General features: G+C 35.2%; 2 protein-coding genes across 3 annotated transcripts; one reads left to right on the top strand and one right to left on the bottom strand.

Annotated features, from left to right (window-relative positions):
- Positions 1 to 2,864: 2,864 nt before the first annotated feature.
- Positions 2,865 to 7,630, bottom strand: mrm2 (mitochondrial rRNA methyltransferase 2). The gene is made up of 2 exons (NM_001386575.2): positions 7,203 to 7,630; positions 2,865 to 5,454 (listed from the first exon to the last, which is right to left on the bottom strand). Exons 1-2 carry the CDS (start codon positions 7,498 to 7,500, stop codon positions 5,030 to 5,032), a joined length of 723 nt encoding a protein of 240 aa, NP_001373504.2. The 5' UTR covers positions 7,501 to 7,630; the 3' UTR covers positions 2,865 to 5,029.
- A 343-nt stretch (positions 7,631 to 7,973) lies between these two features.
- nudt1 (nudix (nucleoside diphosphate linked moiety X)-type motif 1) lies at positions 7,974 to 12,917 on the top strand. Of its 2 annotated transcripts, none has more exons than XM_087242433.1 (4): positions 7,974 to 8,277; positions 8,849 to 9,004; positions 11,791 to 11,936; positions 12,023 to 12,917. In XM_087242433.1, exons 2-4 carry the CDS (start codon positions 8,853 to 8,855, stop codon positions 12,193 to 12,195), a joined length of 471 nt encoding a protein of 156 aa, XP_087098559.1. In that variant the 5' UTR covers positions 7,974 to 8,277; positions 8,849 to 8,852; the 3' UTR covers positions 12,196 to 12,917.
- The last annotated feature ends 689 nt before the right edge of the window (positions 12,918 to 13,606 follow it).

Genomic DNA, 13,606 nt, shown 5'->3' with positions numbered 1-13,606 from the left:
CTCTAAATTTCTTTTCAGCTAAGGTTAGGCTATGTCTAAATTCTCCATATAGCACAAGCTGGAAGTCATTCAGATGGACTGAGAGTCTGAGGGCTGATATCTGTGAGACTGCACTGCTACACACACAAAAGATTCTCATTAGTCATACTGTCTGTAACACACTTCTCCATCCTCTCTGGCTTATAATGAGAGAATGATTACATCGTTCTACACGGCTGGAAAAACTGATTTTCGGTATTGCGTAAGCAATTTAGCTTTCCGGTTGGAGGGACGTCAAATTAAAGTGTTGTCAAATAAGACACACTTCAAGAGTTCGCTAAGATGTAAATGACAGTGCGTGATTTTTAACTTCTGCGCACTTGACCATCAAACGGTCAAGATAAACAATGTACCCAATAAAAGCATGTCTACGCCGTCTCTCTCTACACTGGAATGGTACAGACTCTCAGGATTAATGTTATGTTGATGCTTTCACGTGGGCAATTCAAGAGCGCCATCTGCTGTAGAAATTAATATCTTCACATCCACTTCAGTATAAAGTCTTCCTCTTCAATACTTTTAGATGAGACACTGCAAGCAAATAAAAACTGTCAGTTTTGAAAACTTGGTCTTTTGGTTGTTCATAAAGTTTTTTTTTTTAATCCAATGTAAAGAAACCGCACAATATGCAATTTTAAGTAATGTTATTGTCACACTATTTCAATTTGTGTTTGTAGATTACTTTTGGGCTACAATCTATCTCTTTTATCTTTGCCATGATGACAGTAAATGATATTTTTTCTAGTTATTTTGTGATATAGTGTTCAGTTTAAAGGGCAAATTAAGGCTTAGATAATAAAGCTAACTAGGCAAGTTAAACAAATTAGGCAAGCCGACAAAAGGGGTTTTATTAGCCAATCAAAGAATTCTTAATCACAGGCCAGGGTCTTTTAAAGAAGCCTGAAGATGACTGAAAATATATTAAAATAAGACAAATCAATGTTTAAAAAATAAGCTTAAAGTAGTTTCTCTCGGGTGGCATGGTGGCTTAGTTAGCACTGTCACCTCACAGCAAGAAGGTCGCAACAACAACACAATTAATGTTTTTTTGGGGGGATAACGTAATTGTTTTATGCTCAATACACCTAAATTTGCTAAACCAATAACTTAAATTAATACCTTCATAGTGTCCCGATACAAATCAATTGTGTGGAACTGAACATTTTTACAGTGTACTCGGAAAAACTAATTTTACAACACTGGAAGTCTTTTTGTTGTTGTTGTTATGTATATTGGCTTGTGACTACTAGTTTGTAAGAAATTGTTATACTGTTCAAAAGCATTTAAAAAGACTTAAGCATTGCTAAAAAAAAAAAAAAAAAAAACTTTATATATAAAAATGTATACATATTCGACTGCATATACTCACACTGCATTATGGTTATTATCTTTTAAAAACGTTTTCCCTATCTATCTGTCCTTTATCTAACGTCACAGACATGCTTAAGGTAAGATAAGTAGTGTTGGGACAAAGTTGTAAATTATAAAAAAAAAATAATAATAATTACAATTACTCTTCTTTATTATGAATTGTTTGTTATCATCACTAATCATTTATTTACTTATTATTAAGTTATTTTTTGATAGCTAGTTGTTGTATTATTTGTCAAAAAATTCATCTTAGACTGTGGTTTAAAAACATCCAATTATCAGATAATATGAACATATGTCTCTTTTATTATTCTCTCTGTGGTTTTGCAGGATATAATTAATAAATATAAAATAGAGGATTTCTATAAAATCTATATAAATGCATGCCAATCATGCCTTTATAAAATTATGCTTTAACACAGCTAGGAAATTGAAAATCATGCAAATCTGACTTGACACGATGTCAACACCTGAATACTTATTCCACTAGCATTCACATCTACAATATGAATATATCTAATGCTGTAGGAAATTTTTTGGATAAGGAAATGTAATAAAGTTTTCTTTCATTTAAACAGATCGTACATTTCAAGTTTTAAACTTTACAGGGTTCACACTCAATTTTTAAGGACTATAGCACCATTACTTTTCAATCAAGTGCCTTTCTTAATTCCCTCAGCCTACCCTCTCCACAAGAGCTGTCATTGGGGCAGTACCTTTTCAAAAGGTACATATTTGTACTTAAAGAGTCCTTAGTAGTACCTCAAAGGTATATATTATTACCCAAATGTACCTAAAATGTACCTTTGAGGTACCAAAATGGACTCTTCAGGTACAAATATGTACCTTTTGAAAGGTACTGTCCAAGTGACAGCTCTTGAACCTTTATTTCTGAGATTGTATGTAATGCCATGAAAGTTTTGCAAGATGAAACTGCAAGTCTCGGACACAATGTACTCACTGGAAGTAGTGATGTCACTGTGAGGGGTAGGGTTAGGGGCAGGGTTAGGTGTAAAAAGCATTGCATGCAGCTCAGATTGCAACTGCACTAGGTCTGCATCCAGAGCCTTTTCACTTCCCATGCTTTGAATCCATATGCCTGCAATTCAAGTACTTTCAAGAAGTGTGGAAACCTTGACTTAATTAACGTGTAATATTACATTTTGAGGCAAAAATCTTCAAAGTTAGGACATTCAAAGTTTAATGCAAACTGCTGCTGCACTACAAGGAGTTTTGACATCACAACCCCTACGGTGTCACATGTGGCATCAATACCAAATACCAAATTGTGATCTGTCATTCAGCAAACTACGAGACCTGGATTTCCAACTTGATGGCTGTTTTCAACTCCACCCCCAACTGTGCTCAGCTAATCTTGTTGGATCATCGACTGAAGTTATGGTTCACATCAAACGCACCTAAAGCTTTTCAAATCTTCAAAACAACTCAATCAATTTATTCACAGAATGATTCAATGTTTCGAAGCTTTAGGGAAACTGTGTAAATGCAAAAATAACTTATTTATTTATTCATTTTGTCTTAGTGCCATTATTAATCAGGGGTCACCACAGTGGTATGAACTGCCAACTTATACAGCACATGTTTTACACAGCAGATGTGTTTCCAGCTGCAACCAAACACTGGGAAACATCCATACACACTCATTCACATTTGAGGGAGCACCAAGGAAACACATGTGAACACAAGAAGAACTTGCAAACTCCACACAGAAATGCCAACTGACCCATCCTGGGCTCGAACCTGCAATCTTCTTGCTGTAAGGCGATTGTGCTACCCACTGCACCATCGTGATTCGTGACGCCTGCACCAATAACTTATAATTGACTTTTTCAGAAATGTTGCAAACTTTAAATTAAAAGTATAACTTGTAAAGTCACTTAGTTTACCATCAAATATCATTAAATATTAAGTGTGTGCATAATGCAGACATGTCAACAATGCATTCTTTCATACATTTTCAAGGCTTATATATTGTTTGTTCCATATAGTGGACCAAAAAAACAACCCAACAAAAGACTGTTAGCTATCACCCCTTTTTCTTTTTACAAATAACTTATTAAACAGGGCTTGACATTAACACCCGCGGGTGTGCTAGACTGCTGCTCCTACTAGCCACTTCGGTTGGTTGAAAATAATTTTAAAAATTGTAGTTCATAAAAAGCAGGGTTTGACAATCAGGATAGCCTTCGGGAATTGACAAGCTTTTGAATTTGTCTTTCGGTGTGGCCAGAGGAAAATTTGCTACACACTTAATGTTGAGCCCTGAAAAGACACGTGAAATAATAACTAATTACAATGCAACACCATGAAATCACTACTGATTTGCCAATGCTCACTGAGCAAATTCATACACAACCCAACAGTGAAATGAAGTCATGTGTAAATAACCCAATATCTCAATCAAGTAATTTTAGCATGCCAAACTCAAATTTTATGCATATAAAATATATTTTCACAACAACAAAATTGTGGCTAGTGAAAATGGTGAGTGGCTAGTAATGTTGAAAAACTACTAGCCACAGTGGCATGGTGATCAAAAAAGTTAATAATCGAGCCCTGTTATTAAACATCTACAAACTTGTTAAACTGATTTAAGATCAGGTAAAAATTCTGAAACCCGTTTAGTGATTCGCCACTGAGGGGGGTGGGGGGGGGGGGTGATCTGAATGAATTCATGTGGATTTTATGGAATTACACAAATCGCCCCTAGTGGAGAACCACTGAATTTTTTAAACATTTCTTGACGTAATGACTTAGGGCCTACTCACACTATGCTAAATGGCCAAGGCCCGTTTCCCGCAACGTTTGAAAAGTGTGAGTGCTCTGAATTGGGCTCAGGCACGGTTCACTTGGGCCCAAACTGAAAGGGAGATGTGACTGTTTCATAAGGATTAATTAATCACTCTTACTGTTCAGTGAACGCAAACTATCAGAGTTTATTAAAGACGCAAATCCCTCACTGCACGACAGCTGCAACTTCAGCAAACCTCCTAATTCCTGCAGCACGAGGACTCAATGATTGTTCATGAGCGACAAAAGTGGCGGATCTGTTCGGCGAAATATTTGACTGCGTGTCACTGCATTACAAAGGACTAAATCAATATAAATAAAAAGAAATCTCCACTGTGCTGAGCGAGAGCGCTTACTGAACAGTGCATCATCGATGATGTAAGCTTGCCAAGGCCCGAATGTAATGTGTGTGCGGGCCGTCGGGTGAGGCGGGAGGGGGACAAGCGTGCTTTGGCCCAGTTCAAGACAACTGTACATAGTGTGAGTACGCCCTTAAAAAAGCCCTGTTGAATGAAATCATGTGATGCTGACAATTTGATATGCGCTCTGACAACTGATTTGAAACAAAGGATTCATAAAGGTTTTAAAGCTTCATGAAGCAATCACTGCAGAGAGGTCAACAGACCATTTTTAGGAGAACGAAAAAGCAGTAGTAGAATAAAAATGAAAAATATGTAAAAAAATAATGAAAAACATTAGCACATATCTGAAAAACAATCAAGCCTTCAAAAATACCTAACTGACCTTCCCTTTAAAATACAATTATTTATTCATATTTCATATTTTAAAAATGCCTTAAAGATTAATTCTATCTTTTTTTGAACATGCGGGCCAGAAAGAACAGCTCTGCTGACTCCTTCCTGCTTGCTCTGGGTTTCACAGTTCTCACATCTTGAAATGCAGAGAAAAGTCTCTGCTGGAGCTTATGAGCCAGACCTCCATCCCAGTATTTACAAATTAAAGAGCCTCCAGGCCGCAACACCTTGTCAGCTAAGTCCAGCATTGACAGACACATGGAGACCAGTCTTTCGTGATCCAGCTCCCGGAAGCCGCTGGCATTGGGGGCCATGTCACTGAGGATGACGTCTGCTCCAGCTTCAGGCAGGAGTCTCTCCAGCGCCGTGTGAGTTGAAGGAGAAGTGATGTCATGATTGGTCAGAAACTGAGCTCCGTCCAGCGGGAAAATGTGTAGTATGTCTATTCCGATTACGCTGCCTTTGGGAAGATCCACACCTAGAATAAACAAAGGTTTGTTTAGTAGCGCCATTGTGAAAAATTGTTCGAGAAAATGATTCTGAATCGATTATGGAACCTTCAAAAACAAATTCGAATCTCTCTGGATTCAAGTTTTTATCAGCTGATGTCTCCTTAGAATAGTCAAGGTTATTTTTATTGTCATTCCGCTACATGTTTGGACATACAGAGGAATGAATTGCCGTGTCTCACAAGACAACAGTGCTACATAAATATATCAAATACAAACACAACACTGGACATAAGAGCTATTTAAAAAAAACAAAAAACAATGCATAACTAACATACAGTATACTGTAAGAATACTTTTCAATTGCATGTAGCAGATGCCAGCTGGTAAAGTGCTGAGCAGGTAAGCCTCACTGCTTTGACCTCTAAATGTTCCCCTAGAGGCTTTAGAGGTCTTTAGCCTCCTTGGTAGAACAATCGACTCCCATGTGAAAGGTTGCCGGATCGTTTCCTGCTTGGAGCAGGTTGGGTGGTGTAGGATTGGTGGGGTTACATGTACACCGAAATGCATTCAGCTGCGTCAAAAAAGCTGACTTTATTTAGGTATTAGCTTAAATCTTTCTTAACTTTATTAGAATTGTTTTAGGTTCAAGTGGTTTTTTGTAAGGAACTGAACCCAAATAAAGTATGACTGCTTGTAAAGCATACACCGCCACCTGCTGAGCTCAGAATCATTCAAGAAAGAACACAGATGCATTTTGAAAATCTCAGAATGGATGCAGAATAGATGTCTATGTTTAGGGAATGTCCTCAAAATGACAATTCTAAGAGTTTGTTTTGGCCATGAAATGGTTCTATAAACAACATTTAAGCTTTAAACAGTTGTTCTGAATTTATTTATTTTGCAGCCTGAAAATATGATGAAAGGCATGATTTTATTTTTTTAATTTTATTTTATTTTTTTTTTATTTGCCATCAGCAGGTTAAATGTCATTTTAAATATTTGTAAAATGTTAATTATTCAGTATTATTTGCTGTCAGTCAACTTTTTTATTATTATTATTTATGACAAAATACTCTTTATGACAATATTTTTATTTTAAATGATGAAAAACTTTATCTTCAGTTTACTGCAGTACGTAACTACAAATCATAAATCCACAGAAACTGGAAAGTTGTGGCTATTTAATATGTATAAACTTCAAAAGAATAGTATTTTGATTTGGTTTTGAGTTTCTAAAGTCACCTTTTTAATCAAAATAGTATGTCCTTCCTTAATAAAAGCAGTAATAAAAAAAAAAATGGTGGCACAAAGGGTATCGCTTTCGCCTTACAACAAGAAGGTCACTGGTTTAAGCCTTGGCTGGGTCAGGTGGCATTTCTTTGAGGAGTTTGCATGTTCTCCCAGTGTTCGCGTAGGTTACCTCTGGTTTCCTCCACAAGTCCAAAGATGTGGTATAGTTGAATTGGGTAAGCTAAACATTGTCTGTAGTTTATGCGAGTGAATGAGAGCGTATGGGTGTTTCCCAGTACTGGGTTGCGGCTGGAAGGGCATCCACTGTGTAAAACGTATGCTGGATAAGTTGGTCGTTCATTCCGCTGTGGCAAACCCCAGATTAATAAAGGGACTATGCCAAAAAGAAAATAGATGAATAAACAAAAGCATTTATTTCTACAAATAAAAACATTTAAAAAAAACTGACTTATAGCAGTACATGTATTGACGTGACATGACATGGTTTTTACATTATCCTTCATAATTTACCATTATTACTTACTCTCTCCAGTTGAATTGACTCTTTGCACTGCAACTTGACTCCACGCACCGGGCGCAGCACCGCAGTCAATGACAGTAAAACCCGGTTTGAGAAGTCGGTATTTGTCGTCCATCTCGATCAGTTTGAAGGCGCTTCGACAGCGGTAATTCTGCTCGTGAGCAGCTTTAACGAACGGGTCACTGAGCTGCCGAATCAGCCACCTTTTATCAGCAGCACTCTTGCCCTTTAGATGCAGAGGAGACTTCTTCAGACACACCGCTGACATGTGAATACACGACCTCTGCATGCGTTTCCACATTATTAATAAAGAACTAAGTGACCTAGAGACGAGATCACATGTAGAAATTAAGTGCATGAAAACAAGGAAGCACGTGGGCGACTATGGTTTCAGCGCGTCAACGATGCGTACACTATGCGCAGAGTCATCCAACATCTGAGGTTGAACAGACTAACGTTAATACCTTACTTTAGATATTAACGTTTTCTGTTAAACGGCTTAAAAGTCGTTGAAATTTTTTAAAGAAACATTAATTTTAACATGACTTTGTGCGTTTGCTATTTACACATATGTGGAAAAGCGGTGGATCTGTGTTTACAAAGGAAATACTTTTTAATTTGATGATAAGTTTGTTAAAAAGTAAGCTTACATCAATCAGATAATTTCATTAGCCATAATTAAAACTATGTTATTTATTAGTGACTTTTTTTTACAAAAAAAAAAAATCCTACCCAAACAAATGCTATAAAACTAACTGATCCTGTTCTGTTTCTGTCGGAAATGTTTGACTGTTGCACGCTTTGACATCCGATTACTGAAAGAATTGTTCATTTGAGTCGGATCTTTTTAATGAACCGCATTGAACGGAATGTGGACGCATGTTACAATTATCGCAAATAAATAGTGCTTACAATGTTTACTGTTCTGTAAAAACATGTATATGATTGTGTAAAGTAAACATAACGTTTTCAATTATTTTAACTCGCCTCGTTCTGTTCAAAAGAACCGAGTCACAGAGCCAACTCAGATTTCCAATCGAGAACATTTCACTGTTGCACGCTCAATTACAAACCTTAGGTAGGTGGAGTTTACTTGTTTCGCAGATCTACAAACCATATTTGTACGTACCACACGTACCAATCTAAAATCACTATTATTTCAATATCGACTGTTGTGAATCTGAATCCTCCACGTGACTCTGAGCAACACGCGGGAACAAGAGCGAGAAATTCATAACATACACAAATATTTATTCTGTTTTTGTACAAGTTATTACGTTCTGTCTCCACAGGCTTCTTTGGACAAAGTAAGGATATTATTTGGATAAGAAGTAACCGTGAAAAAACCTTGACAGGACTATTTAAATGAATCGTATTAAGTCACTGTACTTGAATAACCTTATATTATTATCAATTATCTAATCAATTAATTGTCGTCTTCTGTTGTTTGTGATGTGAATGCTTCAACTGTAGTGTAAATACAAGTCAAAACTTTGTATAATTCAACAGAGTCGTCCACATTTCAAAGACTTTATATTACAAAGTTGTTATAAAGCTGTCGTAAAGAGTGATGTTATACGCATTTAGATAAACATCAGTGACTTTCAGACAGTTTGCTGAATTTTAGAGGAACTGTGTTGTATTTATAGGATTATGTTCACGTCTAAGCTGCTGACCCTGGTGCTGGTGGTCCAGCCCGGCCGGGTGTTGCTGGGCATGAAGAAAAGAGGCTTTGGAGCTGGAAAATGGAACGGCTTTGGAGGAAAAGTCCAGACTGGAGAGACCATAGAGCAAGCGGCCAGACGGTTAGAACAAACCACCCCAGTGGCACTGTGTGTGTGTGTGTGTGTGTGTGTGTGTGTGTGTGTGTGTGTGTGTGTGTGTGTGTGTGTGTGTGTGTGTGTGTGTGTGTGTTTGCAACATCTCCACATTTGAGTTTACGTTGAGGAAATTTTGTATTAATTAACACATATTGTTGTGGTTTTATTAATATTTTGAATTTTCTACCAGCTGAAGTAAAGCCATTTTATGTTTTATTTTATGTCAGTTGACCTTTTATTTCAAGTAATTATTTTGAATATATCTTCCTTTATTATACAATTCTTACTTTTTTTCGTGGTTTTGGGTTCTGCCAGTGCTACGTTGTTATCTCTGATATATTGCAATAGTTTTTAATATTCAGAATTTTCTTTACGATGAAATATTTATATTGTTTTATATCAGTACGTAATCTTTTTCATTTCAAGTAATGATTTTTAAGGTTTATATAAGATGTAAGATAAAGTTTTTGAATAAATTTTTTTTTATTGATTTGGGGTCTATATTCTACTATAACTAATGGTATAATAATAACATATGCAATATATTTTGCATATATATATTAGAATACAGATTCAAATAAAATAAACAGTGCTTTTATGATTTTCTTGATATAGTATTCAGGCACAGAACTTGAATAATTAAATGGAAAATATCACTGTATGGTCTTCATCATATTAATAATTAAATATAAATAAGCTTCGTAATCTAAAGCTTCAAACGTTATAATTTCTTGATCTTTTCTGCTTTCTTGAAATGCTTAAAAATAATCAAAGTTTTAAAAACTTGCAAACGATAAACTTTCACTAGATTGTGGATAAACGTTGCTATGATGAACTATTGTACCTGATCAACTATAATCATGACTGGAAATTGTACATGCTACGATGTGACTATGTACATTGTGGTATGTGTGGTTATGTACATTGCGATATCGATACTGAAACGATATATTGTGCAGCCCTATTAATAATGAACAATTATAATTATGTTTACAGGACAAAACATTACAAAAACACAGAACAAAAAATATCTAACAATACATTTTCTAAGAATTTTCTTATAGAGTGTATTATATTTTAGTTTTTACAAATGGTGATGAAACTGTACAGTAATTCCTTTATTTTGCATTTGAAAATGATGTTTATCAGACTAGTTTTGCTGTGCGTTTGCAGCATGTTTTGAACATACTGTAAAACCAGGACATTTCTAGGGACTGTCGCTGGAAAAGGAACATCTCTGGTAACCCTTTGTTAATATAATTATTATAATAACAAAATTACAACTAGGGCAGCACAATATACAGTTGAAGTCAGAATTATTAGCCCCCTTGTTTATTGTTTTCCCAGTTTCTGTTTAACGGAGAGAAAAATTTCTTCAACACATTTCTAAACATAATAGTTTTAATAACTCATTTCTAATAACTGATTTATTTTGTCTTTGCCATGATGACAGGAAATAATATTTTACTAGATATTTTTTAAGACACTTCTATACAGCTTAAAGTGACATTTAAAGGCGTAACTAGGTTCATTAGGCAGGTTTGGATAATTAGGCAAGTAATTGTATAACAATGGTTTGTTCTGTAGACTATCGGAAAAAAAATAAAGCTTAAAGGGGCTAATAATGTTGTCCTTAAAATGTTTTTTAAAAAAGTAAAAACTCCTTTTATTCTAGCCAAAATAAAACAATTAAGACTTTCTGTAGAAGAAAAAATATTATAGGAACTATTGTGAAAATTTCCTTGCTCTGTTAACATCTTTTGGGGAATATTTAAAAATGTAAAACAAATTCAAAGGGAGGCTAATAATTCTGACCTCAACTGTATATAAAAAATCACCAAAACATCGATATCGCAGAGAAGTGCAATGATTTTTATTAATTTTGATGTGCCAAGCATTTGAGTGCTGCATGCTTAGGTTGTTTATCTAAATCTGATCAATCATATGTGGCCATTACTAAACTAATGCCGGGAGACAAGAGAAAAAAAAATGACAAAAGCCATAAGAATCAGAATTTCAGCCGTTTTTACTTTTTTTTGTGGTGTTTTAAATTGCTGATAAAATAAAGCTTTTTAAAAGTAGTTATATCATTATCACAATACTCAACAACATTATTGCATACTTTCTAAGTATCATGCAGCCTTCATTACAATACCAATTCACAACAGCAGTTTTTTTTGCATGAAAGTATATTCATTCAGATCTTATCCTGCGTATGTTTTGCGCAGCGGATGCCCTTCCAGCCACAGCCCAGCACTGGGAAACACCCTATCACTCTTGCGTTCACACACATACACTACAGCTTAATCAATTCACCTATACCGCATGTCATTGGACTATGGGAGAAACCGGAGCACCCGGAGGATACCCACGTTAAAAACGAGGAGAACATGCAAAGTCCACACAGAAATGCCAGCTGACCCAGTGGGACTCGAATCAGTGACCTTCTTGTGGTGAGGCGACAGTGCTAACCAGTAAGCCACTGTGCCACCCATTAAAGCATTTTAATTTATGTAAAAATACAGTTAAGAATTACCTTCTTCATTAACCTCTTTAGGGATTTCATGTTTAGGTGTATCAATCAGTGTCTGTTTTCACTCCCTCAGAGCTACAGATCAAAGTTAAATGGATTGAACCTTGTAGTACCGATAAAGTTTAATATTATTTACTTGTCTTGAACTTAACAACGGTGTCAGTGATCGGTCATGGTCAATCTTCCCGCTTTTATTGGTTTCCCAACTGAAACAAAATGGTCTTTTTTTATTTGACAGGGAGCTGCTGGAGGAAAGTGGCCTCACTGTCGACACCCTCCACAAGATTGGAAACATCAAATTTGAGTTTATTGGGGAAACCGAACTAATGGATGTCCACATTTTTAGAGCTGACAACTATGAAGGAGAGCCAGCCGAATCAGACGGTAAAACAGCTCTATTGTCTGCTTTTTTTTTTTTTTAGACATTTGATGAGGCTAAGGGTCTAATGATGGTTTGTTTTGTCTTTCAGAGATGAGGCCGCAGTGGTTCGACATTGATAAAATCCCTTTCAGCCAGATGTGGGCCGATGACATCTTGTGGTTTCCTCTGATGCTTCAGAAAAAGAGGTTTTTGGGGTATTTTAAGTTCCAGGGTCATGATGTAATAGTTGAGCATAAACTGGACGAGGTGGAGGACCTTTGAGTGGGGTTTTAAAGAGACAGTTCACTTAAAAATGAACATTGTGTCATCATTTACTCAATATCAAGTAAGTCCAAATGAAGTTATTTTTATTCTGTAGAATTAAAAAAAAAAGATATTCAGAACAATGTTGGAGACCGGTAACCATTGACCTCCATGGTAAGGAGAAAAATACTATAGAAGTCAGCATTCTTCAAAATATCTTCTTTTGTAGTCAACAGAAGAAAGTTCAATGGAATACGTGTAGGGAGAGTAAATTATGACAAAATGCTAATTCTTTGGATGAACATTTGCTTTAATACTGTTTTTGATGGATGTTACCACTGTATCAGTGGAAATTATCCAGCAAGATCTGATGTTCACACTACTGAGTATGTTTCATGGATATGGCCAAATATGTAATATGGCCAATATTTGCCTGATATCCAGTGCTGTATTTTGTATTAGCACATTCTTTTGATGTGAGAAGTTTCCATTGAAATCCACACATTCAAGAATCTGTATTCTGATACGGTTTGGTTTTACTTAATTCTTTGTCTTTTCTACAATTAGTAGTGTACTAAATAACAAAAAAAGAAATCGCATCGTTAACTTCGTCATTTACTAAATAAAACATCAGAAAATCCAGACAAAAAGTAGCTTCATTCAGTAGTATGGTGTATTTTTTTATGTCCATCTTTGTTCACACCTAAGTTACAAAAAATAAAAAAATATTGAGAGAAAAATTGTTTTTGTAGGGCTGCCTGTTATTGGAAAAATCAGACATTTTAGTATTTTGTTTTTCTGCAATAAATATTGTGATATACTGTATATACAATTAAACCATCGTCACCTTAAAATTATAAGGTTCTGTCTGCGTTCTGAATGATTTTGAGAAAATTGAGCTTCAAAGTTTTTGCATTCCATAGTAAACAGTATGTGTATAATATTTGTTTTTAAAATAAAAAATCTTAAAATTTAAACAACTTATAAAAAAAACATCCCATAATGTAAATAAGTTGTCATTTAATAAGAATATGTCAATAACCCAATTTTGACAAAAATGTCAGCTAGAACCTTATAATTCTAAGGTGACGAAATGACTAACTGCGATTTTTGAAATGTGTTATCCTATACAAAGTTACTTGTCAAATAAATTAACATGGAAGATTATTTTGAGTTAAAAGTTGCTATTTTCTAAGTCCCCCCCCACACACACCCTATAATAAATTACAAGCATAGATAAATACAAAAGAGCAAAGACAGAAGTGTGATAATATTAGTGTTTCATGGTTTTTGGGGTAGTCAAATAGTATTTAAACTACAGAATTTGAGTAATCAATGTAAAATAATAATGCAAAAGTCTTTAATGCATAAATAAATCGATAAAAGTATTCTTTAATTAAGAATACTAAATGTTGCGGATGTGCGATAT

This window comes from Danio rerio, chromosome 3 (assembly GCF_052040795.2).
Source record: "Danio rerio strain M-AB ecotype USA chromosome 3, GRCz13ab, whole genome shotgun sequence".
NCBI classification, from domain to species: Eukaryota; Metazoa; Chordata; class Actinopteri; order Cypriniformes; family Danionidae; genus Danio; species Danio rerio.
The sequence above is the reverse complement of the archived record's forward strand: the minus strand, read 5'-3'. Positions and strand labels throughout refer to the sequence as shown.

What these genes read in the sequence shown, in the direction of transcription:
- nudt1 (XM_087242433.1), top strand. Translation starts at nt 8,853, where the DNA reads ATGTTCACGTCTAAGCTGCTGACCCTGGTGCTGGTGGTCCAGCCCGGC. An exon ending in ATAGAGCAAGCGGCCAGACG is followed by an intron (nt 9,005 to 11,790) that starts GTTAGAACAAAC and finishes TTTATTTGACAG; the next exon opens with GGAGCTGCTGGAGGAAAGTG. An exon ending in AGAGCCAGCCGAATCAGACG is followed by an intron (nt 11,937 to 12,022) that starts GTAAAACAGCTC and finishes TTTGTCTTTCAG; the next exon opens with AGATGAGGCCGCAGTGGTTC.
- mrm2 (NM_001386575.2), bottom strand. Translation starts at nt 7,500, where the DNA reads ATGTGGAAACGCATGCAGAGGTCGTGTATTCACATGTCAGCGGTGTGT. An exon ending in AGTCAATTCAACTGGAGAGA is followed by an intron (nt 5,455 to 7,202) that starts GTAAGTAATAAT and finishes TGTTTATTCTAG; the next exon opens with GTGTGGATCTTCCCAAAGGC.